General features: G+C 39.4%; 1 protein-coding gene across 4 annotated transcripts in view; it reads left to right on the top strand.

Annotated features, from left to right (window-relative positions):
• KCNH7 (potassium voltage-gated channel subfamily H member 7) overlaps positions 1-24,720 on the top strand; it is a 260,266-nt gene that overhangs the window by 171,991 nt on the left and 63,555 nt on the right. For all 4 annotated transcript variants that reach the window (XM_075829370.1, XM_075829371.1, XM_075829369.1 and 1 more), the window contains 3 exons: positions 14,318-14,743; positions 20,342-20,741; positions 23,291-23,490. In XM_075829370.1, the coding sequence (XP_075685485.1) occupies positions 14,318-14,743; positions 20,342-20,741; positions 23,291-23,490 (1,026 nt within the window). The remainder of the gene's footprint in view (positions 1-14,317; positions 14,744-20,341; positions 20,742-23,290; positions 23,491-24,720) is intronic.

Here is a 24,720-nt window from a genome sequence, read left to right as displayed (position 1 = left end):
AGAAGTCCCTGCCTCGCTGCAGGACAACTGTCCCGTACTGTAAACATGATTATACTACGGGACAGTTGTCCTGCAGCAAGGCAGGGACTCCTAGCGTCGTACATAAGTATGATGCTAGGAGCCCGGCTCCTTGCACTGTGTTCGGTCCGGGACTTGCGGCCGAAATACGTCCGTCAATTACGGACGTAATTAGTGTGTGTGCACATACCCTAAACGTTTTGATTTGCAATTACAGCTGAACCAGTTGCAAGTTATTGTTAAAAAGTGTAATAAATTTTGACTTGCAGTCTGAGCAATGGTTTATTTAACGGTAATGTGCTGCGCCTTATAATCCAGTGCGCCTTATATATGAAACATGATTGCTTATAAGGCGCTCATAGAAAGTGCGCCTTATAATCCGGTGCGCCTTATAGTCCGGAAAATACGGTAATTTAATTTAAATGCATATCCACCTAAATTTAAAAAAAAATGACATACTCTTCTTTCGTTACAGAGTTGCTCTACTTTCCTTAATGTGCGGTGTTAAACTGGGTCTCCTTGAGTCGGCCAAAGGAAATGATTGTGAGGGCCCACCCTCCACCTATACAGAACATCTGCATGTCCACTCCTAATTCTATCACACTCTTATCATGTTGTTATAATTGCACTCACAGGACATATTATCAATAAGGTGTAATAAGTTATTTGTCAATCACCTATAAATAATAGATACTTGTGGTTCCAAAGGCAGTTCTAAATGGAGTTGTCTTCTATCAATACCTTGGGGTCAATTATTGTGTTAGATCCTGTGCCCACCAGAGAATCCTCTGGTACTTTGGTGGGTCAGTATGACCCTGGTAACTGGGGACAGGTAGTTGCACCCATAGCCATCTAGTAACACATAGTACATGCAAGCATACGCAATATCATTCCTCCTATCCTCTTATTATGTCTGCCAATCTTGTATATGTTACTTCCATAGTAACTCCTCTGCGCCATCTGGTATTGAAAGAGGAAGAGAAAGCATTCTAACATCGAAGGGATATTTCCATCTCAGACATTTATGGCCTATCCATAGGATAAATGTCTGATAGATATCGATCCGACCTCTGGGACGTGCACCTATCTCCCAAACGAGGCTCCCCAACCCTATCCCACCTGGTGAGAGGACTGCTGGCCATGGCATCCAGGCAGAGGATTGGTGAAGAGGTGGCCGAAATTTCCGGAAACAGCTGGGCTTTGCTGTTTCTGGAACTTCGATTCACTTCTAAGGGAGTTAAGTAAACATCGTAACTCAGCTAGCCTGGCTGTTTCTGGAAATCCCAGGCAGCTCTGTGATGATTCTCCACCTGCATGTGGAAGCCAGAGGTCAAGGGACCCGTGCTCTGGAAAGGGTGTGGGTCCCAGAGGTGAAACCCTCATCTATCAGACTTTTTTGCATATCCACAGGAATGTGTAGGATGGGAATACACCTTTAAGTTAAAAACCCCCACATAACAGCCAAAAGTGAATCCTGGGAGCAAGCAAATCTAACTTCCTTTTAATTTTTCATTCATCTTAATGCAGGGAGCAAAAAATATGATGCTCACTTTTTAACTGAAAATACTGGTGAGAATTTATTAACTTTTCTTCACCAGTTTTGAAGGATAGGAAACTTGCAACAAGAAGTTGTAATTTGTGGGAGAAATTGTGACTTTTGTGCTGTTTCCGCCACTCATGCCACTTTTTAAAAAAAGTGGGCAGAGCTTTGCGGAAGGGACAAATTTACTATAATTTATGCCAGAAACTTGTGAAAATTATAGCACAAATCTACTTCAGCTCGTAGCTGAAATAGATTTCACTTACTGTTGCAGAAAGACCAGATAAAACCTATGTGATAAAAAAAATACTGCCTAACTTAATAGTTTATTTAGCGCTTTCATTATTGTTCTTCTTCTTGAATAACCGTGTCCAGTCTAATAAATATTCATTGAAGAATTATCATATATTCATACAATTTAAGTCACTGCTTTTCTTTGCTGGTAAAAAAATAAACATTGCTAATATATTCATAATATAATTGGTTTGCATGCTAACATTTAGATATTGTGGCTTTGCATTTGAATGTGGATTAAAAGATATTAAACAAATGGGAATATAGAAGTATTTAAACCATCTTCACTATAGTGTAGTAAATAAAACATAGAAGATTATACTTCTGTTACATGCATTCTCATGACATGAAATTAGGGGTTAAAATGTACAGTATAACATTATACTGACAGCTGTAGCAATCTAAACTATTTTACTATAGCACTTATGTAATTATATGTAAACTCTGGGTACATTACTAGGTACAGCTGTAAACCTGCTCAACTATGCCAATTTCGGAACAGACTATCTTGTGTCAGCAACTCAACGTGTAAAAGCATACAGACACAAGGTCAGAATCCGTGGAGACCCATACGCTGCTTCTATTCCTCTCCCATACTGCCCAATGTATAATACTATATGGTGCCTAAATAATACGACCAAAGAGTGCCCAAATAATATTGCCATATAGTACCTAAAAGACACCACCATAGAGTGTCGAATGATACTGTAAAGGATCTGCCAGGCACAACTTCTGTGTATACGCCCATAGGTAATCAGTCTGCACCTGAGTCTATGTCTCTGAGACTGACTCCATCTTCCACCACTCAGGATGGCAGGCTTAGGAGTGGGAGATCCTATCGCAGCCTGGCCAGATGGAGCTAGCTCCCGCCCTCTGTCTATTTATACCTGCCTTTCCTGTTCCTCCTTTGCTTGTGATTCTTCTCGTGTGGTTTCCTGGCCCAGCTACAGCTTCTAACTATTTGATCCTGCTCCATACTGACCCTGGCTTTCTGACTACTCTCCTGCTCTGCGTTTGGTGCCTCGTGCACTCCTGGTTTGACTCGGCTCGTTCACCACTCTTGTTGCTCACGGTGTTGCCGTGGGCAACTGCCCCTTTCCCTTTGCTTTGTGTTCCCTTGTCTGTTTGTCTCGTGCACTTACTGAGCGTAGGGACCGCCACCCAGTTGTACCCCGTCGCCTAGGGCGGGTCATTGCAAGTAGGCAGGGACAGAGTGGCGGGTAGATTAGGGCTCACTTGTCCGTTTCCCTACCCCCGTCATTACAGATACTGCCATACAGTGCCTACATAATAGTGCTATACTGCAAACACATAACATTGCCATAACCTAAATAATCCTACAGCTTGGACCGTGATAAAAGTTCAAGATGACCAACCAAGCAGGAGTGGGGCATGTATGGTGAGGACTAGGTGGTGGAGGCCCCTAAGAGGGGGGAGGCCCTGAGGCAGTTGCCTCTTTTGCCTATATAAAACGGGACATTTTGATCCAGCCCTGTACAGACGTGGTTGAGAAGTTTAATTATTCAGATCATACACCAAAATTGTGGAGAGATTTGATTGGATTGATTTTGACCATGTAATGATTGTTGACACTGGTAAATTAAACCACTAGTGAAGATGGTATGGTGAGTCTGGGGGTTAAAGTGTGGGCTCATCTCATAAGAATCACTTTAAGATATAGATCTAGTTGGGCTACAGGCTTAAATATTCATAATATATAAGTAATTGAATATTAGTATAAAAGAAACTGCATAAAGACAATAATGAGAAAATCAAAGGTTTGTCGCAGCGAATGTCACCATAGCCTTTCGTCAAAGTCCAAGCCTGTAAATAACTGAGAAGCAGTAATAACTGAAATGGGTATAAAGAGTCATTTCTCCAAGACTACAATTTACCAAGGTAATTCTGCCAAGACCTACAGACTTTCCTTGTCTGTAAGACAGTGATTGCGCCCGAGCAACAGCAGGCACCCTGGCAGAATAATCACCTAGAGAAATGGACACAGTGATTGCCGGCATGTAAAAGTCATTCTTTGTCCACATAGAGCGTTCAGCATTTCTCCCGAGGATATAAATTATTAATGTGCTCTCCTAATAATAGCGTATCCCTGTATTTATCATCACACTAATGAACAGCTTCATTATTAACGCTTTCATAATTGATTGTATTTATAGTTCATGTTTTATCCAACGTTCTTTATATCTTCCAGTTTTGGTTATGAAAAGCTGCTGATTATAAGTGAATGATATTAATTTATATACTGAATTATTTAACACCGTAAAGATGGCCACAAATGGGCACATGCTTTGTTAATACCAGTTACAGGGAGACATTGGCCCATTCCCTTAACCCCTGCTATGGCCTTGGCAGCGTACTCGATTCTGTTGCTTTATTTTTCAATTAAGATCCATTATGTCTGTGGTAGATTTACAACAAATTGATGTTCACGAGTATTCATTAATGTTCCCCTATATAGACTGTTCTTTCCATCGGGTAGAATCTTTGGGCCATTGTGTCCAGCTTTACAAACTCTTTGTTGACCAATGACCATCAGAGTTATGAGTTGTCCAATTTAAATCCCAAACCACATAAAAGTCCACCATCACAGAGCTGCTCTCAGGGTGTTCCGCTGCTCGGACCCCCAACAATCAGCTGTTACTGCAGGATAAAGTGGTCTGTGAGTCCTCATTTCCCCTGTAATGCAAGGATTAGCGGGGTTTTCCAGAGGGAGAAATACTCTTTGCAGATACATAACATTATTCCAAATGCAGGATTGTCAGCATTATTAAAAAAACTAACAGTCTTGTATAATATTTACAGAGAGCACAGATGAATTGATGACCATACACGTTAGATAAAAGTCAGCCAAACCCACCAATTTCGGTGGGATTGGCTGAACATCCTCCAACGCCAAATATCAGGGAAAAGAGGGATCCGGCATATTAACATACTAGATTCTTTGTACCTGTAGCAGATAAGCCGCTGACACTTTCTCCCTCAAAAAAAAAGCACGCACACTCGGACACAAAAGCTATTGCATTTGTATGGTCTGCCTTAATTTGCTGATCTCTTCCATTTTCGGGTCGCAGATGGCTAAGGGGTGGGGCTTGACTGAGGGGAGGGGCTTATCATTCATGGTCTCATTTTGCAGAAAGTGGGGGAGGACTCCATCTGTTGCCAGTTTCCTTGAAGAGAGTCTGTGTGACATGTTTCTAGTGACATGTTTGTTTTAGTAAATAATTGTATTCCCCATGAAATAATTCTAATGGAGCATCTTTTCTTAGAACTCTGCGTTCTGTTATTTTTCCTAGAAATTTATGAATGAATTGAGTACTGGGTGTTACCAGTTGAGGGCGTGTCCCCACACAGACTAAAACGGTCCAATCCGTGCTGACAGGGTGAGACCGTGTAGGGACACGTCCATTTGACAAGGGGAATGGTAACACCCAGTTGTTAATATTTTCATACATTTTAAGGAGGAATAACAAAGGAACGGGACAATGAGAAGTTCTAAGAAAAGATGCTGCAGAATTGTTTTTTTTATAGAGATCACATGTATTTAATAAAAGGAGAGGTGACATGTCTCCTTAAGGTGGCTATACTCATTACATTTTTGTTGGCCAAACCCGACGATGTCCGCGGGACTGGCAGACTATCTAATGATCTAATGTGTATTAGATGTTCTGCTGTTTGTTCGCAGAAGTCTGGGAAAAAAAGGATTGGGCATATTGAATTTCAAAATACCCGATCCTTTGTTCTCAAGGTAGATAAGCCGCCACCAGAGGTATCTGGCAGCAGCTTATTCCCCTCTCCCCAATGAGAACTCTGCCAAACCAAGCGTGCATGTGTATTGTGTATATATTTCACTCACAGTATGTCCTCATGCACACGGCCGTAGCTGTGTGCACGGTCTGCGATTACGGCACCCGCAGGCCGCCGCAAATCACGGACCGTGCACACATTGATTTCAATGAAGCCTGGTCCGCAAACGGTCGTGTGCATGGTACATAGGTTAACATGTGTTTTATACTATCCGCCTTCGCTACTCTGCAACTACGGATAGTATACAGCAAATACACGGTCGTGTGCATGAGGCCTTTTAGTTTCATGGCAATTTATTTTTTCTTTACCTCTGAATATAGTACAGTTACTAACCATTATAAATAATGTTATGCATACTTATTTGTGGCAATTTTACCACTAAAACAGAAGGCAACAGGACACAAACATGATGCAGGCTTTTACTGTCCTGTTGAAGATCAGGAAACAGATGAATACGTTTTTTGTACAAAGGTAGTATATGTCAACAAAAAAAGGTATCCTGTTGCATCCCGTTTTAAAGGTCCCCTTTTTCTAAAGCTTTGTTCATATCTGCATTCAGGTTTTCCGTTGTTCTGCTCTGTCATAGGAGCGAAAAAATGAAAAAATAGATCCATCTAATGATGGAAACCCATGCCGCCCGACGGAATCCATTGACTTAAATGGGTTTCCGTAGGGTTTCCATCATGGCATTCGTCATTTTGCCGAATAAAATAGCACAGCATGCTGCGCTATTTTGTTTTGCAAAAATGATCAAATTTGTGAGCAGAGCATTAAAAAAAAAAAAAAAAAAAAGTACCTTTCAATTGGGATTTAAAAACATAGTGTGAACCAAGGCTAAGATGAATGAGGTCATTTAATAATGAATGATTATGTCCAACCATTCATGTTAACTGCGGTTCTAGAACAGAAGGAGTTCTACACCTTCCGTCTTCATTCAAGGAAAATATGATTGATGTAATAGTAAGGGTTTTATCCCCGCATCACGTCACAAATGAATTTCACACTTTTGTGCACATTTGGTGGTTCATTTTTTCAAGGCTCTCAATGTGACAGTTCTTTAAACATGACAATTAATTCAAGAATTGCAGAAAGTTCTCATTAAAGTTGTCATGTCAATTCATTAAATATAGCTTCTAATTAGCATATTGTCACTACAGATATTCTCTGATATTTTTTAACTTGAGTTTTCTAGAGGATGTTTTAAAGGCAATGTAAGCCTTCTACAGGGATGTTTTTTTTAAAATAAAATTGTCAGTCAGTGTGTTTGGTGCAACTTTCAAATTAGTTTTTATTAAAAACTAATTTTACTTTTTGAGATTCAGCTGTTCTGTATTCTGTATACAGAGCATCTGTATCATTCGCTAAATCCTGTAGGTCCGCAGGACAGACGGGTACAGTGACAGCGGGTCCTGCATGTCTCTGACAGTTCATAACTTAGATGTGATGGATTACAGGTGGATCCTGCGTGTCTGAGACAAGCAGGACCCGGTGACACTGAACCAGTCATTCCCGCAGAGCTGACCGGTACTGTATTCAGCAAACGATACAGATGCTCTTTATACAGAATACACAACAGCTGTATGTCACAAAGTAAAAAATATTTTTTTTAATAAAAACTTATTAGAAAGTTGCACCAAACACACTGACTGACCTGTTTATTATTTAAAAAAAAAACACTTTGGAAGGTGTACATGGCCTTTAAAGGCACATAAAAGATTGTTAAAAGGGATTGTAAAGACAAAAAAAGCGGTCCCCAAGAAAACAATAAAATTCCTCCAGCTTGTAATGTAGATAGGCATTACCACCCCATATCAAATTGTCATGTTTTGCATTTTATTTTACCAGTATTTTACTCACTGTATTTTGTACGGCAACTATGTGAACAGCTCTGTACCCTAAGGGCATAGCCACACGTAGCGTATTTCTTCCGCAACTGTCCGCATCAATGCCGCACAGAATCTGCGTTGCTGTTGCGGATCTGCCCAAAATGGGCAATAAATTGATGCGGACTGGCCGTTGCGTATTGAGGTGAAAGTACTTCCCTTCTCTCTATCAGTGCAGGATAGAGAGAAGGGACAGCACTTTCCCTAGTGAAAGTAAACGAATTTCATACTTACCGGCTGTTGTCTTGGTGACCCGTCCCTCTTTCGGCATTCAGCCCGACCTCCCTGGATGACGCGGCAGTCCATGTGACCGCTGCAGCCTGTGATTCGCTGCAGCCGTCACTTAGACTGAAACGTCATCCTGGTAAACCGGACTGGAGGAAGAAGCAGGGAGTTCTCGGTAAGTATGAACTTCTATTTTTTTTACAGGTTGCTGTATATTGTGATCGGAAGTCACTGTCCAGGGTGCTGAAACAGTTACTGCCGATCGCTTAACTCTTTCAGCACCCTGGACAATGACTATTTACTGACGTCGCCTAGCAACGCTCCCGTAATTACGGGTGCACACACATAGTCACCCGTAATTATGGGTGCACACACGTAGTCACCCGTAATTACGGGTGCACACACGTAGTCACCCGGAATTATGGGAGCCCCATTGACTTCCTCAGTCTGGCTGTAGACCTAGAAATACACATAGGTCCAGCCAGAATGAAGAAATGTCAAGTTAAAAAACCAATACGCTCCGCAGCACACATAACATCTACATTACATCTGCGGACTTCATTGCGGAACTTAGAATCTCCATTGAAGTCAATGGAGAAATTCCGCAATGAGTCCGCAACCAGTCTGCCACACGTCCGCAACAACCATTGTATGCAGCGGACACCAAATTCCGCACCGCAGCCTATGCTCCGCAGCGGAATTTTCTGCATCGTCTAAACGAACACTACTAAAAAGCAGTGGAAGGCAATGGAGAAACGGGTCCGCTGCGGATTAACGCTGCGGAGTGTCCGCAGCGGAATTCCAGAGCAATTCCGCTATGTGGGGCCTTGTAATGGACGGACGTATTTCGGTCGGAAGTCCCGGACCGAACACAATGCAGGGAGCCGGGCTTCTAGCATCATAGTTATGTACGACGCTAGGAGTCCCTGCCTCGCTGCAGGACAACTGTCCCGTACTGTAATCATGTTTTCAGTATGGGACAGTAGTTCCACGGGGAGGCAGGGACTCCTAGCGTCGTACATAACTATGATGCTAGGAGCCCGGCTCCCTGCAGTGTGTTCGGTCCGGGACTTGCGGCCGAAATACTTCCGTCCATTACGGACGTAATGTGCTCGTGTGAATCCAGCCTTACACTGAATGATGCAGCTGCTTCTCCCTCACTCAGAGCAGGAAACACCAGCAAGACCTGAAGCACCAATCAGCAGCTGATTAGCATACAGCAAAACAGCTGCTTGTCAATGCAGCCTTCAACTTAGACCATATTATGACCTCTCATACACTGAATGGCCCTTTTCACACTGTGTATGTTTACTGTATGTGCTGGGAAAGCTCACGGTGTATACGTTATTAAAGGTATCCATAGGTCCTAATTAAATTGTCTTTTTAGCCTCCATCGAGCCAGTACTTGCCAGTATACCTTTTTTCTGCTGTATGGAATAGTGCAGCGGATTGAGCTATTCCATACAAAGGCATCCAGTAAAAAAAAGTATATAACTCGTTATACTTTTTTTTTTTTTTACTTTACCATCTATCATGATGGATGACATATGTGTCCTATCTGTGCATCCTTCTGACATATACCACCGATGGACACTGCAAATGGCAGTGTTAAAATGGTGTAAAGCTGCTCATACATATTAGATCCAACTGTCCCTGATGGTAGATGTCAAGGTTGAACGAGGAGCAGGCAAATAGTATTTCTTTGTTCTGTCAGAAATTTGCTTCTCTATTGAAATAAATGTGCACACTCAAGGATATAGCTCTCACTTCGAGGAGTGGGACTTCATTAAGGAGGGGGAGTTTAACGTGACTGGTCCTATTTTAACCCCTTCCCATCTTAAACAACTTTCAGATTTTAATTTTTCATTTTTTCCTCCCCACCTTCCAAAAGCCATAATACTTTTCATCGATATAGTCCTATGAGGGCTTGATTTTTGCGGGACGAGTTGTAGTTTTTCAGAGCGCCATTTATTGTGCCATATAATGTACTAGGAAATGGGAAAAAAATATTTGTGGGATAGAAAATGGAAAAGACAGCGATTCCTCAATTGTTTTTTGCGCTTCATTTTTACGCAATTCACTTTGCAATTAAAACAACATGTTAACTTTATTCTGCGGGTCAATATGATTACGGAGATACCAAATATATAGTTTTTTCTATATTTTACTACTTTTACAATTAAAAACCAAAGTGTAAAAAATGTAATTTATTTTGTATCGCCAAATTCTGACAACCATAACTTTTTTATTTTTCCGTCAATTAAGTGGCATGAGGGCTTATTTTTTGCGGGATAAGCTGTCGTTTTTAATGATACAATTATGGGGTACATGCGACATTTTGATAACTTTTTATTCCATTTTTTGTGGGAGATGAGGTGACCAAAAAAATAGCGATTCTGGCGTTTACAATTTTTTTCTATGACGTTCACCGTGGGGTTAAATAATATCTTGTAATAGTTCAAACTTTTACGGATGCGGTAATACCAATTATGTTTATTTAATTTTTACTATTCTCTTGGGGGAAAATGGTAAAAAAAAAAATTTTTTTTACCTAAAAACAAAACTTTATTTTACACATTTTTACTTTTTTTATTAGTCTCCCAAGGGAACTTCAACCAGCGATGTATTGCAGTATGTCGTCTTTCTGACAGGCTTCTATTAAGCCCTGTCAGAGGCAGGGCTTAGTTCGAGCACAAAGATCGGAGACATGGGGGCCGTCCTTAGGCACCCAGGCTGCCATAGCAACCATCGCCACCCCGCGATTGCATTGCGGGGGGGGGCGCGATGAGCTGCTAGAGGGAGTCACCCCCCCACTTTCTAACGACTTAAATGCTGCTTAAATGCCGCGGTCGTTATTGACCACAGCATTTAACGGGTTAAATGAGCGGGATCACGCTCGAGCGCGATTCCGCTCGTTACTGTGACGTGTCGGCTGTAACATACAGCCGACTCCCGCATCGTATGGAGTGGGTTCACTCCGTGAGCCCGTTCCATACTTCCCTTACCTGGCTATGTCGGGAACGGGTTCATTTTTTCATATCAGGATGGAATTAACGGGAAGAATTTTTATTTTTTTATGTTCTCTACATTTAGGCCACATGCACACAATATGTATTACGTGCGGATTTCCTGTGCAAAATCTCCAGCGTAATACCGTACCAGCAATGAGTCAATGAGGTCCCACGTAATGTCGTCTACATGTTGTAGAATTTTTCCACACATAAATTAACCTGCGGTGCGGATTTTAAAATCTGCATCATATAATTTTATCTTGCGTTTTTATCTCAGAATTGTATTTGACAAGTTTATTAAAAAAAAACACCAAAATCCGCAGCATAAAATCCTGTTTCCGCATCAAAGTGACAAATCTGTACCTGTGAAGGCATCAAAAGTCGCATATTTTACCTGCGGAGTTACCAACTCTTATCTGTCGCTTTCATGTGGATTTTCTGGATCAAATTCCGTAACGTGTGTATGTAGCCTAAGAATTGGCACCACATCAGTTCTTAACTTCAAATCGCAAATTAGTAAAAACTGCATAATGATTATTCCAGATACTGTTTGTAGGGGTTTCTCTAAACATCAGGTACATATATAACAACCTATATATTCAGGGTGAACAGTCTCATTCAAGGGCTATGAGGAATCTTGCCATATATTTGTCTTGAACGTTATATTTCAGCCCTGAGGGGCAACTCGTACAAAACTTTTTGAGTTTACCAACTATTGTTTATATACTTTATATACATCACACATTAGATGACTTTTGTTAACGTTCCACTTCACTGAGCTGACCGGTGACTAATGTCGTCTGAAACACTTGCTTATACCCCTGCCAGGTCCTGGCCAGATTTCAGCTGGAAGTGGAGAAGATCCAAGACTAGCCATTTAATAGATGTTTCTCATTGTATCAATGGCTGCCTCTTGAGTACAAAGTAAAGAGAGAATTATGTCTTGTACATGGATGAACAGTATGAATGACCTTGTCCTTGACGAGGCCAAAAATCTACAGCTACTAGCAACATACAGTAGTTATCTGTTTGGTAAAACAGAGAATAACTAAAGTGGCGTACATTTTAATTGTAGAAACTGAGCAAAAATCTGAATAATCATTTCAATTGATGGACAAGTGGACAGGAGAGGAAGATTGCTTCTATAATTCCCTGACCATTCAAAAAGTCTTGGTGATCAGCTTACAGATAACCGTAGGACCTTAATCAACTTCTAATTGAGATCAATCAGCGATTAATTGAGAGACGTAGTTGTGGCTGGACAGGGATCTTATATACCAGTGTCCATGGGCATTGTCCCCTTCCACTATGGACACCTCATTGGATTCGCAAGTTGTAAGCGCCAGATTTTCAAACACATAAATACAATTAATCTACGACAAATGTAGAATTTTTACAATTAAAAAAATACTTAGTTCGGTGCCTCTACCCCATGTGCATATGTGGATTTGTATTTCGATGGCCTCATTATCGTTAGTCCCTGCTCCGGGACTTCTTATGTTGGGTGCTGACTCCGATATGTTCTCCATTATGCAAAGTGAGTCTACTGCCAAAATAGCATATTATTAACACTTTATTAATAATTCTTGCCCCTTGTGCCAGTCGCCCACACCCCTCTCGCCAAGCCCCCGAGGCACATGCTACTAGATTAAAGCAGAATGTAACCAAAACCTGAAACATCAATCGATCAGTCCAGATGTAGCATCTTGCATTGTATGACCATCTCAAATGTGTTCAAGAATCACTCAAGGCAAAATTAGCACTTTGTATTATGCCTAGTACAGGGCCTGAGGGGGCGGTGCATGACAGAGATTTTTTCTTTGGTGTTCTTCAAATTCTTGTCATGCTCCGCCCCCCTGAGGCCCTATACTAGATATAACAGCATTGCATGAGTTATGCCTAGAGTGTTCCTTGAATAACTTGTGGAGAGAAAAGGCATGACTATATCATCCTCTATAGTAGACCTAAATAAAACTATTTTATATTAAAGTTCTATTGTATTAACATCTTTGTACCTTTTATTCCTAGAATTGTATCGATGGACGGTGTAATTGCAGCGTAATATTTGGCCACTTGATGCTTTGTTCTATAATACAGTGTACATTTAGTAGTATGCTTTACAGCAGGCACTAACCTACTGGAAAAAAATCCTTTCAAATCAGTTCTATTGTTTGGTGGTTAGCGTAACAAACGTGAAATTGTTGTAGTCATTTCAGGCAGTTGTAGTTTCATGGAGCACTAACCACTAAGTACCTTACAGGAGATAATGGATATTTTCTCTTCAACCCCACTTTGCCAGTGGTGCTCCTAACAAATGGCATTTGTACTCAGCTATTTTATTGTTGTGAGCATATAATTTTAGAAGCTACGTTTACTATATTTTCTTTTTTAGTATTAAATATAGAGGTATAAACACTACCAAACACTCAGTGGTTTGTTAAAAGGGAAAAACTAATGTTAACCACCTGTCGTAAAATAATTAGGATCCAATTTCTGGAAAACTCATCCAATCACTCTTCCCATTTCCATATCTTCAATAAATATAAGTATTTTAGTATTAATCTAATCTCAATCTGCATAGGGTTTAATGCTCTGTTTTGCTAATACAGAGCTTCAAAAAGAGCTTCTACATAGTCATTGAATTCAATAATAAAATTCTGTCTGGTTGGAGCCACCACTAGGGGGAGCTCAGGATTTTACTTAAAATGATTTATAGATTGATCTTAATAATTAAACGGTTCACAGTAAGCTCCTTCTAGTGGTGGCTGCAGGCAGACAGAATTTTATCATATAACTGTATTAATGTATAATTTTGTGGGAAAATTTCCAACATAACCTGTAATTTATTGATATAAAATCCCCGCTTACTGCAGGCTAAAGAGTCTAGTGGGCGGTCCAACTCAATGATTGGCAGCTATTTCTGTACACACACATATGCAAGGAAGGCTGTGAATCACTAAGTAGGACCACCCACTGGACTCTTAAGCCCGCAGTGAGCAGGGATTTTAAGAAATAAATTACAGGTTATCCTGAATCTTCTCCCCAAAACTATATATCAATCTGCTCAGCCCTTCCTGCTCTATAATATACTGCCTACAGATGGGACAGCATGCTTAATGTGACCACTTACTTTGTGGAGTTACAGAATTTTTGGGTCTTCGAGATGGTATATGTGAAGTCAATATATGTAATGGACCTCAGCCACGCTTCAGAAAAAGTCAAGATTGCGCCATAATTTGAGAAACGATCAAAGAGTTAATATGTTGTACTTTTAGTCACATGGATTTCTTAAATGAACTTTTGGTTCCTCCCAAACTTCAAAAACATACTACAAAGATAAATTATTTCACATATACATTTCACAGGGAACGCTGAATGATATTCCAAAATGTGTTCCCTATAGAATAGCTGTGGAATATGCCAGTGATATAGTAAAAATGGGTAATAAAAAAAAGTCTGCTTTTATAGTACTAAAGGGCAATACATCTTCACTAATTGTCATCTTTAATGATGTCTCTCCACAGGTCCTGTCGTTGGGAGCTGATGTTTTGCCAGAATACAAACTTCAAACACCTCGTATCAATAAGTTTACTATATTGCACTATAGCCCGTTCAAAGCCGTATGGGACTGGTTAATTTTGTTGCTTGTTATATACACGGCCATTTTTACACCCTACTCGGCTGCCTTCCTACTGAATGACTTAGAGGAGCAGAAGAGGCGGGCGTGTGGATATTCCTGCAACCCCCTGAATGTTGTAGATCTAATGGTAGATATCATGTTTATTATTGATATTCTTATAAACTTCCGGACCACTTATGTTAATCACAATGAAGAAGTTGTCAGCGATCCTGCAAGAATAGCAATTCATTATTTCAAAGGCTGGTTCCTAATAGATATGGTCGCAGCAATACCATTTGATCTTCTGATTTTTGGATCTGGCTCAGATGAGGTAAGTGAAATAGATTATTTTTGCAAAAGGTAGGGAGTTATCTTAAATCCTTTTGAATTAATGTGGTGGGTCTTGGAAATTTGTAAATCTTTGTTTTCCCAAAGATAGCGCTCGTCAGTCACAAAGAAATTAATGAAGCGGCGGCCGAGCATGCTCACTACCTCTCCATTCCTATGGGGCTCCCAGGAATGGCAAGGTAAGCCCGTTCTCTTGATCGGTGGGGTCCAAGCGGTTGTACCCCCTCCAATCAGGATAGGTGATAAGTAATGATTATGGGAAAATTACTTTAAATTATCTCTAAACCAGACATATCCCGAAATGTATGGCGGGAGATGGTAAACAAACATGTAAAAAAAAAATACCTGCGACAGATGCCATCAACGCCCATAGATTCCCATGTTAGAAAAAGTATACTTATTTTTACTAAATGGCGCAAGATTGTATTGAATTGGTATCATGACAAATTGTAGAACTTGACACAATTCAAGAAAAGCTAAGAGTCCACACATCTGTTCATGTAAATGGAGTTTTCAATACCCCATTCCGATGTAGCAGATGTTTCCCCTGCATATTTCAGGGCATCATGAGGATTTTGAAATACTGTTATGACCAATATTTTGTTTTACATTTTTTTTTAATTTACATCGATCCTTTGACTTCCACAATTCCAAAACTTTTCCTTCTTGCAATTTCAATGTTGAGGAGTGTATATCCAATTCTTTTTGAAACCACTACTGGATTTGGCTCAAAAATCGACATCAAAATCTGAAAAATAATCTTCAACAAATTGCGATGCATGAACCTGTCCGTAGGATGTGTAATTTTTAACTATCATTTCTAGTACACAGCTTAGAGGAAACCGTAATTATGATTATTGTTTTGTGGATTTGCCATAGACTCTTGCCACAGATTTCACAATTTGCAATAGAAAGGCTGAAATCCACAACAAAATCTGCCGCAAAATCATCATGTAATGCATAGATTTTGCTGCGAATTTGCCACAGGTTTGCAACAAAATCTGCAGCAGAAAATATCCCGTGCGTCTGAACTTGTTCTTCAAAATAAAAAGTAACTTTTTTACATGTCGTCCGTGCAACGTCACGCAAGCAGCAGCAGCAGCCAATCGCTACCACTAATCAGCTAGGTATTAAAAAGTTTTTCATTTTTATATTTTAATTTACACATTTGGGAAAACCAACTTAAATAGTTTTTTATGGGTTTGTGAGAGACCAAAATTATTTGTAAACCCCCACGGCGGACATGGACTAATATAAGTAAAGCACACCCTATATCCCGTCATTGTATAAACACCAGGTTATGAATAAAAAGAGACAATTCCTTTAAGAACTTTTCCAATCAATGAATCCAAAATCATGAGACATTTTAAGCCCTGTCCCATTCCAAGAAATTCCTAAAACACCAAGAAACGCCGATTTGTGTCCCGGTTCATAGGACAGTCCTACGAATATGGGGACGGTTGAAAAAGTTTATTTTTCCTAGATGATCTCAATCAGTGCTATATACTTCTTGCAGAATTCAGTTTGTAGAATATTCACCTAGAAGGAATAATTTTTATGAACCTCAATCCCTGAACAATTTATATTCTTTCTGCAAGGAAATTAATATCTGCTCAATAGTGGAAATTAAATATGATGTGTACAGAACTATATCCTGAAGGTATGTGAAGAAACCAAGGCTCCGGAGTTATTATGTAAAATTGTGATTCAGCATGAGATTTTCATGTTTAAATATGGATGACCGAGTCTCGAGAGATAGATCTCCTTTCTCATCATTTTAACTCTGTGTATAATTAACAGACAATATTTAATTTAATACTTTATTTTTAGCCTGAAAGGAAACCAAACTACAATATATATAATAATTGATACAGAGGTTGCCAGTGAAAGTTCTGCCACCTCTTTCAATCAGATGTTTGCTTGATGTCAGTGAATAGAAATATTCTTGTTTATGTATAGAGGTTGAAAAGCATCACAGCTGAGACTTTGCTACAATTTTACTAAGTCTAGGCAATCCTCTTTCAGCTAAATGCATTAGCAGCACTATTCATCTGATGTCCTGTGGGTTTGCTACAATATATCAGGGTAGATAAAAAAAACTATCGTAAATGTAGAGTGCGGGGATGGCACGGCTCGGGAGCTGAACCCGCGCCATCTAGGTGTTAACTGTATATACAGCTGACACCCTGCTGCAACGAGAGGGATAGTAGCTAACTCCGATACTGGTAGCTTAACCCCTTAGATGCAATGCTCAATCGCTCATTTTGAAAGGCCATCGGCGCCCCCGCAACGAGATTGCGGGGTGCCGAAGAATTGTCATGCAGCCCAGGGCCATGGACGTGAGTCTATTAGGCCTAACAAGCTGTAAAAATCCCAAGTAAAAAAAAACAACTTTTTCCCTTACAAAATTGTTTGGTAGGGCAAAAAAATATATAAAAACTATGCAAAACAGATATCGCCGCAGCTGTAACTAAAAAAACTCTTAAAGTTATCAGGCACAGTGAACTCCGTTAAAAATCTTAAGAACAATGCCAGTAGTGCTGTTCTTTTTACGTCCTGCCTCCTAAAAATAATAATAAAATGTAATCAAAAAGTCGTATCTACCCCAAAATGGTACCAGCGAAAACGACAACACAAAAACAAATGATTTGCAAAAGTAGTAGAACATAAACAGCTGTATAATTTGGACTTCGCCGTAATTATATTACCACGCAGAATAAAGATCTCAAGTTATTTATACCGCACAGTAAACGCCATAAAAGCAAATCCCAAAAAGCAAGGCGGAATTGCTGGAGTTTTTTCAATCTCCACCCAAAAACAGTTTACCTAAGTTACTCAATACATTATATGCTCCCCATAATGGTGCCATTTAAAAATACAACTGATCACGCAAAAAACAAGCCCTCATACGGCTGCGTCGACGGGAAAAGAAAGTTATGATTTTCGGAATGCGGAGCTGAAAAAAGGAAAAAAAAATTGCTGCGTCCTTAAAGAGGTTGTGACAAGATCATCATTTTTATCACCTATCTGTACTCTGCTTTTTCCATCAGTCCCATAGGCTGTAAATGGATCGGCACCAGACATGCTCGATTGCCGCTACATTCATACTCCTCCTCACTGCGATTGTGCAGTGAAGAGGACCACGGGGCTCGGGACTCCTGTACTAGTGATAAGTGGGGGTCCCAGCTGTGGAGCCCCCAGGGATCAGGCATTTATCACCTAATCTGTGGATAGGAGATAAATGTCGATCTTGACATAACCCCTTTAGAACCCAAGCAAGGCCGTTACTTAAGGGCTTAAAAGCTATATTATACAGAGGAAAATCTGCTATATCGAGGCTATAAAGTGGCAAGGGACCAACTTGGAAAGGGATTCCTCTCTACAGGGACCCCAATAGAGGCTATATGAACTGCCTCTCCATTCTGTACGCCCCTAGCAACACCTTGGAACATTTCAACGTTCGTCTATACAGTAACTTCTCCTGTACTGGTTGGTGTCCTATGCCAGCGTGCTCTGGGGGACATCGAATATGTATTCTTGTTATTCATTACATAATTATATATGCCAAGTAATCAGAATGCGGACACATGCCTCCATATAACCCCTATCTGCAGTCATCTCCCTCTCTCTAGGCCTGATCTGAATTAGGACATGTAAAAACAGCAGGCATTCTATGGTGTCAGCTTAATGCTGTTACTAAATCTGCAGACTGCAGCATTTAACCTATCATTAAAAAATAGAAACGCTTTTCTGGCTTCTTGAGAAGTCGTGATTAAAATACTACTCATTCCTTACATAGAATTGAAACCCAGGGCGATAGAGATAGGATTTCTTCCTAATTAGGGAGGTTGTGGCTATGGAATTCAGTTACTGCAAATTTATAAGCATGTCGAATATAGAGGTTTGCAAATTTTCCTACGAAAATCACCATATATAAATATCTTACATTTTTGCAACATTTTAAGTTCCGTACATCAGTCAGTGGAGTTCAGCCAACTTTCCCACAATTCTTACATCACGAGGTGTATTCACTAACCTCTGGGTTCCATCAGGGTTAGCCCCTTCACACTACTCTTTGCTCCTACAGGGATAGGAAGGATAGGATGTATAAGAGCCCTCCTGGCCTATGAAGGAGTGACAGTGTGAATTAGCGCCAGTTCGGAGGCTCCATTTTAATTTTATTTTTTTTAAAAAGAACCAGTTAGAGGAAACAACAGTTATATCATGTAAACTAGTGAAAGTTATATTTTGCTGCATTCCCTTTATTTCAAGAATTTTAGCTGCTTAGATTCCTCCCTTGTTCACTGCTGGTTATATTGATAATATCCTTGTATAGGGCTTGAAAATGATAGGATCACATACCTTATAGCAATACCACTACATTGTGGGACTGTCCCGTGAATGTAAATACAAAGTGGTGGGACTTATGCAGATTTGCATAGAAAGGGGAATTTCTAAGCGGAATGGGGCAGTGTTATGGAATTGCAATTTGAGCGATTCCCAAAAAGCTGCTGGACAGTGCCGGGAGAGAGCGTGCACATAAAACCGCAACCTCAAATCCGTTGCAACGCTGATCGACAGTGTCTAAGGCAATCAGGTGTTTGCCAGAGCCGACCCCAGGCTGTCTTAGCAGAGTTCAGCGTTGGATAGGAGGTGCAATGCAGACTAAGTTGTGCAGGAAACAAGACAGCCAAGGTATAAACAGAAAGTCCAAATCAGAAGGCACGCGAATATTAGGAATAGCAAGGGTCAAAACCGGCCGGGAGCAGATAATCCAAAATCGGCAAACAAGGGGTTTAACGAGAGACAAGCTGAGGTCCGTTTCCAAAAGGTCCAGAAGTCGGGAGTGCAGGAAATGTAGGAAGCTTGATCAGACGCCAAAAGACACAAGCACTGACAGGTGGAGGAGGCTGGGTATAAATACTAATTATACACCAGAAGGCAGAAGCAGGTAAAGCAGACACGCCCAGAAGCCAGAACCATAGTCATGGTAACCTTAAGGGAACAGGCGTTTTCTTAACAGGATACCTTATACTAATTTTTTTGTTCCATTATATATAATTTCCAACCACCAAGTATATTTCACTCTAGCTGAGGTTTAGTTAGAACATTATTGCATATGCTTGCCAAGTAAGGACTCCAAGTAGAAGGGAAATGACGACCACCTTGAGCACAGTTCAGGATGAGAGTCATTTTTCATTGTAATTGGATTTCATTAAAGGGTTGTCTAGGATTAGAAGATTGGTCTTTATTTCCAAAAATAGCGCCACTCTTGTCTGTAGCCTGTGTCTGGTATTGCATTTCAGCTCCATTCACTTGAGGGAAAAACAGATTCTAATGAATTACAATTGATCATGACAGATCCGTCAAATAGATCAGAACGGATCATAATGGATCTGTCATGATCCTGCAAAAAGCAAAACCATGACACAAGTGTGAACAGACCCTTAGGAATAATAACAACCGCTATGATAATGAAAATCATATCTTTGCCGCTATTGATCTTGTGGTGGATAGTACTTGCAGAGCACATACGTGTCTATATAACCTAGTAGATAATTCAGTTTGTTTATCTTCACAGACCACCACTCTCATTGGGCTTTTAAAGACTGCAAGGTTACTCCGTTTGGTCAGAGTTGCGAGAAAATTGGACAGATATTCAGAATATGGTGCTGCCGTCCTAATGCTACTCATGTGCATTTTTGCATTAATCGCTCACTGGCTCGCTTGCATCTGGTATGCAATTGGCAACGTGGAACGACCTTACTTACTTCACAAGATTAGTTGGCTGGATGCCTTAGGAGATCAAATAAAGAAACCGTACAATTACAGCGATCGCAGTTCCGGTCCATCTATCAAGGACAAGTATGTCACAGCCCTTTACTTTACATTCAGCAGTCTCACTAGCGTGGGCTTTGGAAATGTGTCACCCAACACCAACTCGGAAAAAATCTTCTCCATTTGTGTTATGTTGATTGGCTGTAAGTACCAAGATCTAAAATCATCATATTAGTAATTAATTGTTCAAGCCAATAAGTGATTTGCTAAGAAAAAATATAATAAAGTATATATAACATGTTGGGAGGTGTTTATTGGGGGCTTTGGTCGAGATGAAATGGCCTTTAACCTTCAAAAATATTTTAATAATCTTACTGAAGTCTGGAGAGTACAATCTTCCATTGGCGTAACTACAGCCATAGAAGCTACTATGGGGCCCAGAGGCTAGGGGGGCCCACTCAGGTGCAGCAAACATGTTGCTGCTTTTTGTTGGATATTGACAATTGTGACACATACTAGATTATTTATTCTTTTTGGGGTTTATTAACTATATAATATATAGTCAATTTAATATCCAGCAGATCATGTAATCTTTGGGGAAACACCCTAACATTTTCTAAATGCTAAAAATTGCCTTCCATTCATAATTGGCAAGGGGCATTTCTGTCACTTGCTTATTATGGTCTCATGCTATTTTAACGAAAAGCAGTGATGGTAAATCTTGCTTAGTTGCTACCATAAACTGACGTACCGTTGTGACAGGGTTTCGTTGTTTTGAAGGAATCCATAGCGCAATCGACTGTCGGTGACAAACGGAAACCATTAGCAACATTTCCGTCACCATTGAGATCAATAGTGACGCAAACGGAAGCTTAGGTTTCCGTTTGCCTTTCCGTTGAGGGGTTAACCCAACGGAAACCTCCGACGGAACCCCTCAACGGAAGGGCAACGGTGATGTAAACAGGCTCTAAATCCATATGGCAGTTGTCACAGGGAAAAACCCACTGATTACAAGAACGAAGGCCACGTTAGGTATTTTACCCAAGGCACTGTGCCAAAAGCTCCAAAGCACCACTCCCATCCAGGGAAAATTTAGGAAGTGTCGTGCTCCACAAGACCCCACAGCCATTCATTCTAGCACTTGATGGGGGGTCCCAGTATAGTAGATTAACAATAAATATATACTTTTCTGCTGACCAGTTACATATTTTTTATTGTGAATTAAAAAGGGCTAAGATTGAACCGGTGAATTGGCATTTAACTAGACAGTTGCCATAGAAAAGAAGACATTGATTTTCATCCATGTCATTTTGGACAGTAAATTAATTGCAATGGAAGGTTATGAAAAAAGCCTATAACTCCCACTTTTCTCATTAAGACTATCAATTTGAAACCAGTTGGCTTCTATCCTTTCATTGCAGTTGTGCTTTATGGACTTGTGATGATATCCAACCTTGATAATTGTTGCTTAAGTGTAAGATGGTGATCTATAATTCTCACCAGTGAGACCTCTAAACCAACTGCTAATTAGCTCTGTCAGGTTTCTAAGGTCTTCGTGGCTCTGAAGGTAACTTGCAATGACTAATAATATAGAAATAGGTTTCATTAGTATAAATATCACGAGAATATTACATGTTTTACCAGAAAGGTTGGCATTGGCTTTAGGGATGATCACACAGTGTATATTGATTGTCACAGGAAGTTTTACTGTGGGTTTTATTTCATTTAAAGGCTATGTATACCATTATATCAATTACATCTAAGTTCATTAACTTAGATGTGACCGATTATTATGGTGGTTCTGTGCGTTAGACAGCTGAGCCGTCAGTCTAGCTAAAGTGACATAATCAGCTCATAGCGAACGAAACAGCTTCTATGTTAAAAATATTTAAATTCACAAAAAACATTGATTAAATAATAAAATAAAGCTTGCAAAGGTGTGCATAGCCTTTACATTTTTAGGAAATCTAGTAGAAGAGACATAAAGGGAATGTATCATCAGAAAATTATATATTATTTAAATATTATAAACGTATTTGTTTTTATATGACTATACATTTAAAAAAATCCTGAAATATTACGCTGTAATTTTCTCTTTTCAGCAGTTAACTTTTCAGCACTGCTGTGTAGGCTGGGACAGAATGGGCAGAGTCATTTCATTATTATAAAGGCTGGTGATTTAATGACAGATGACATAACAACTTTATTATAGGGGGAGTTATAGATAAGGAAGGATAGTAACACTATTCACACATATAAACTCTGTATACAGCTCCACCGCCACTCCATGGTGGAGAGGATGTTCTCCATCTCTTTCTGGAGACTGTATTCGTTTATAGAAATGTTTCTGTCCATAAATGCCCATTCATTGCATTTGTCATAAAGCACACACACCCTGCTGCATTCTGCAGATAGCATGTGTGTGTCTTTTATATGGCTGCCACCCAGGGAAGCTTTAAAAAAAAATTAAAGCATCTAGAACATACAAAAATAATATATAATTAAATAGACATTATTTCTCTTACTTATATTTAATGAATGAAATAAAAATTTAATTTGTGATACATTCCTTTTAATGATCTTCAAAAGTTCTGCTGAGTATAAATAGAGAAATATGTAATATATTTTTTTCAAAAATAATACTTTTTTCAGGTAAGTTTTTTTTTATTATACTGTATATATCTGCAGTTTGTCAGGATTTGATAGCATGTATTTGCTCACCTAATATAATTTTTGTTTCTTTTCAATCCAGCATTAATGTATGCAAGTATTTTTGGAAATGTGTCTGCAATAATCCAAAGATTATATTCAGGAACAGCACGGTACCACATGCAAATGCTCCGAGTTAAAGAATTCATAAGATTTCACCAAATTCCCAATCCTTTACGTCAGAGGCTTGAAGAGTACTTTCAACATGCGTGGACCTACACCAATGGAATTGACATGAATATGGTATGCTACTTATTTTTTCCAAATGGAAAATCATTAAATTAATATAATAATATATTTAATATAATATAATACACTGTTACATTATATGAAAAGCCTATGTGGTTGTAATTTATATTCTGAATTTTTTTGTTTAAAAATAGTTTTTACAATCTACATTAGGTTTACAGGTAATTACTAATTAAGTATCAATAGGTTGTTCACACCATTGTTTCAAAAATGTTATGAGAGCTGTAAAGAGCTAGTGGGGGTCTTAAGATCAAGGGGCATCTTAGGCAATTCTTAATTTTACATATGAGGTCTGTTACTCTATACTAGTTATTTTTTTGTTTTTTCAATTATTTTTCAAGAAAGAGATAGACTGACCATCCGGGCAAATAAATGTAAAAATAAAAATAAGTGCTCCTTAAATGCAATTTGTTAACCCAACCCAAGTGTATCATGGTGGTTGCTAAGGGGCCAATGACTTTTTAAGATCTGCCCTTCTGTTAAGAAATACAAGTAATATCCATAATTCATTATCTTAAAAAAAACATAGTGCAGGTCATGCCGTGTGAATTTAAAGAGTGTGATTTGCCTTTTTACCAGCTGCTCATACAGATTCCTTACATAGCTACATGTAATTGCATATTATGTTAATTATACAACCTGTCCTAAGATATCATGCTCCTTCTTGTTATCTTTTCTGGCCAAAATGCAAGTCTTCAAATTCAACCTTTCCTGTCTTAGAAGTTTGTAATACTGTACAACTGGTATTTAGTTTATGGTTAGAGAATACCTGACCGGATACTAGCGGAGAAGGACGTGTGACATCGCTGTTGTCCTGATTTCTTGAGTTGGTCTTTGTCGTCTATTCCTCCTGAAGTTGTTGGAGTCTAATTTATATCTTTGTGTATTATAAAGTTGTATTAGCTAACTTCAAACCTAAGGAAAGAGGTGCAAACTGAATAAAACAAATCCTTAACATTTTAAAGCCTACTTACTTAATTTAAGAGAAGCCATTTTGAGGTTGGGTCAATACTTGTGCACTTTTGCAACTATTTTAATTGCTCCAATGCAACTAAATTTGAAGCAACTTGCAAATAATCTTGATTAAGAAAAGTATTTTTTTGTATTTACAGCTTTTATGCAGACCTATGTGTTTCCATGGTTTCAGACTACAAATAAACCTTGAGTGTAGTCAGATCCTACAGTCCTGTGCTACTCCCTTCAATCTCTCCTACTGTCTGCAGA

This window comes from Rhinoderma darwinii, chromosome 6 (genome assembly GCF_050947455.1).
Source record: "Rhinoderma darwinii isolate aRhiDar2 chromosome 6, aRhiDar2.hap1, whole genome shotgun sequence".
NCBI classification, from domain to species: domain Eukaryota; kingdom Metazoa; phylum Chordata; class Amphibia; order Anura; family Rhinodermatidae; genus Rhinoderma; species Rhinoderma darwinii.
This window is presented reverse-complemented; position numbering and strand designations above follow the sequence as displayed.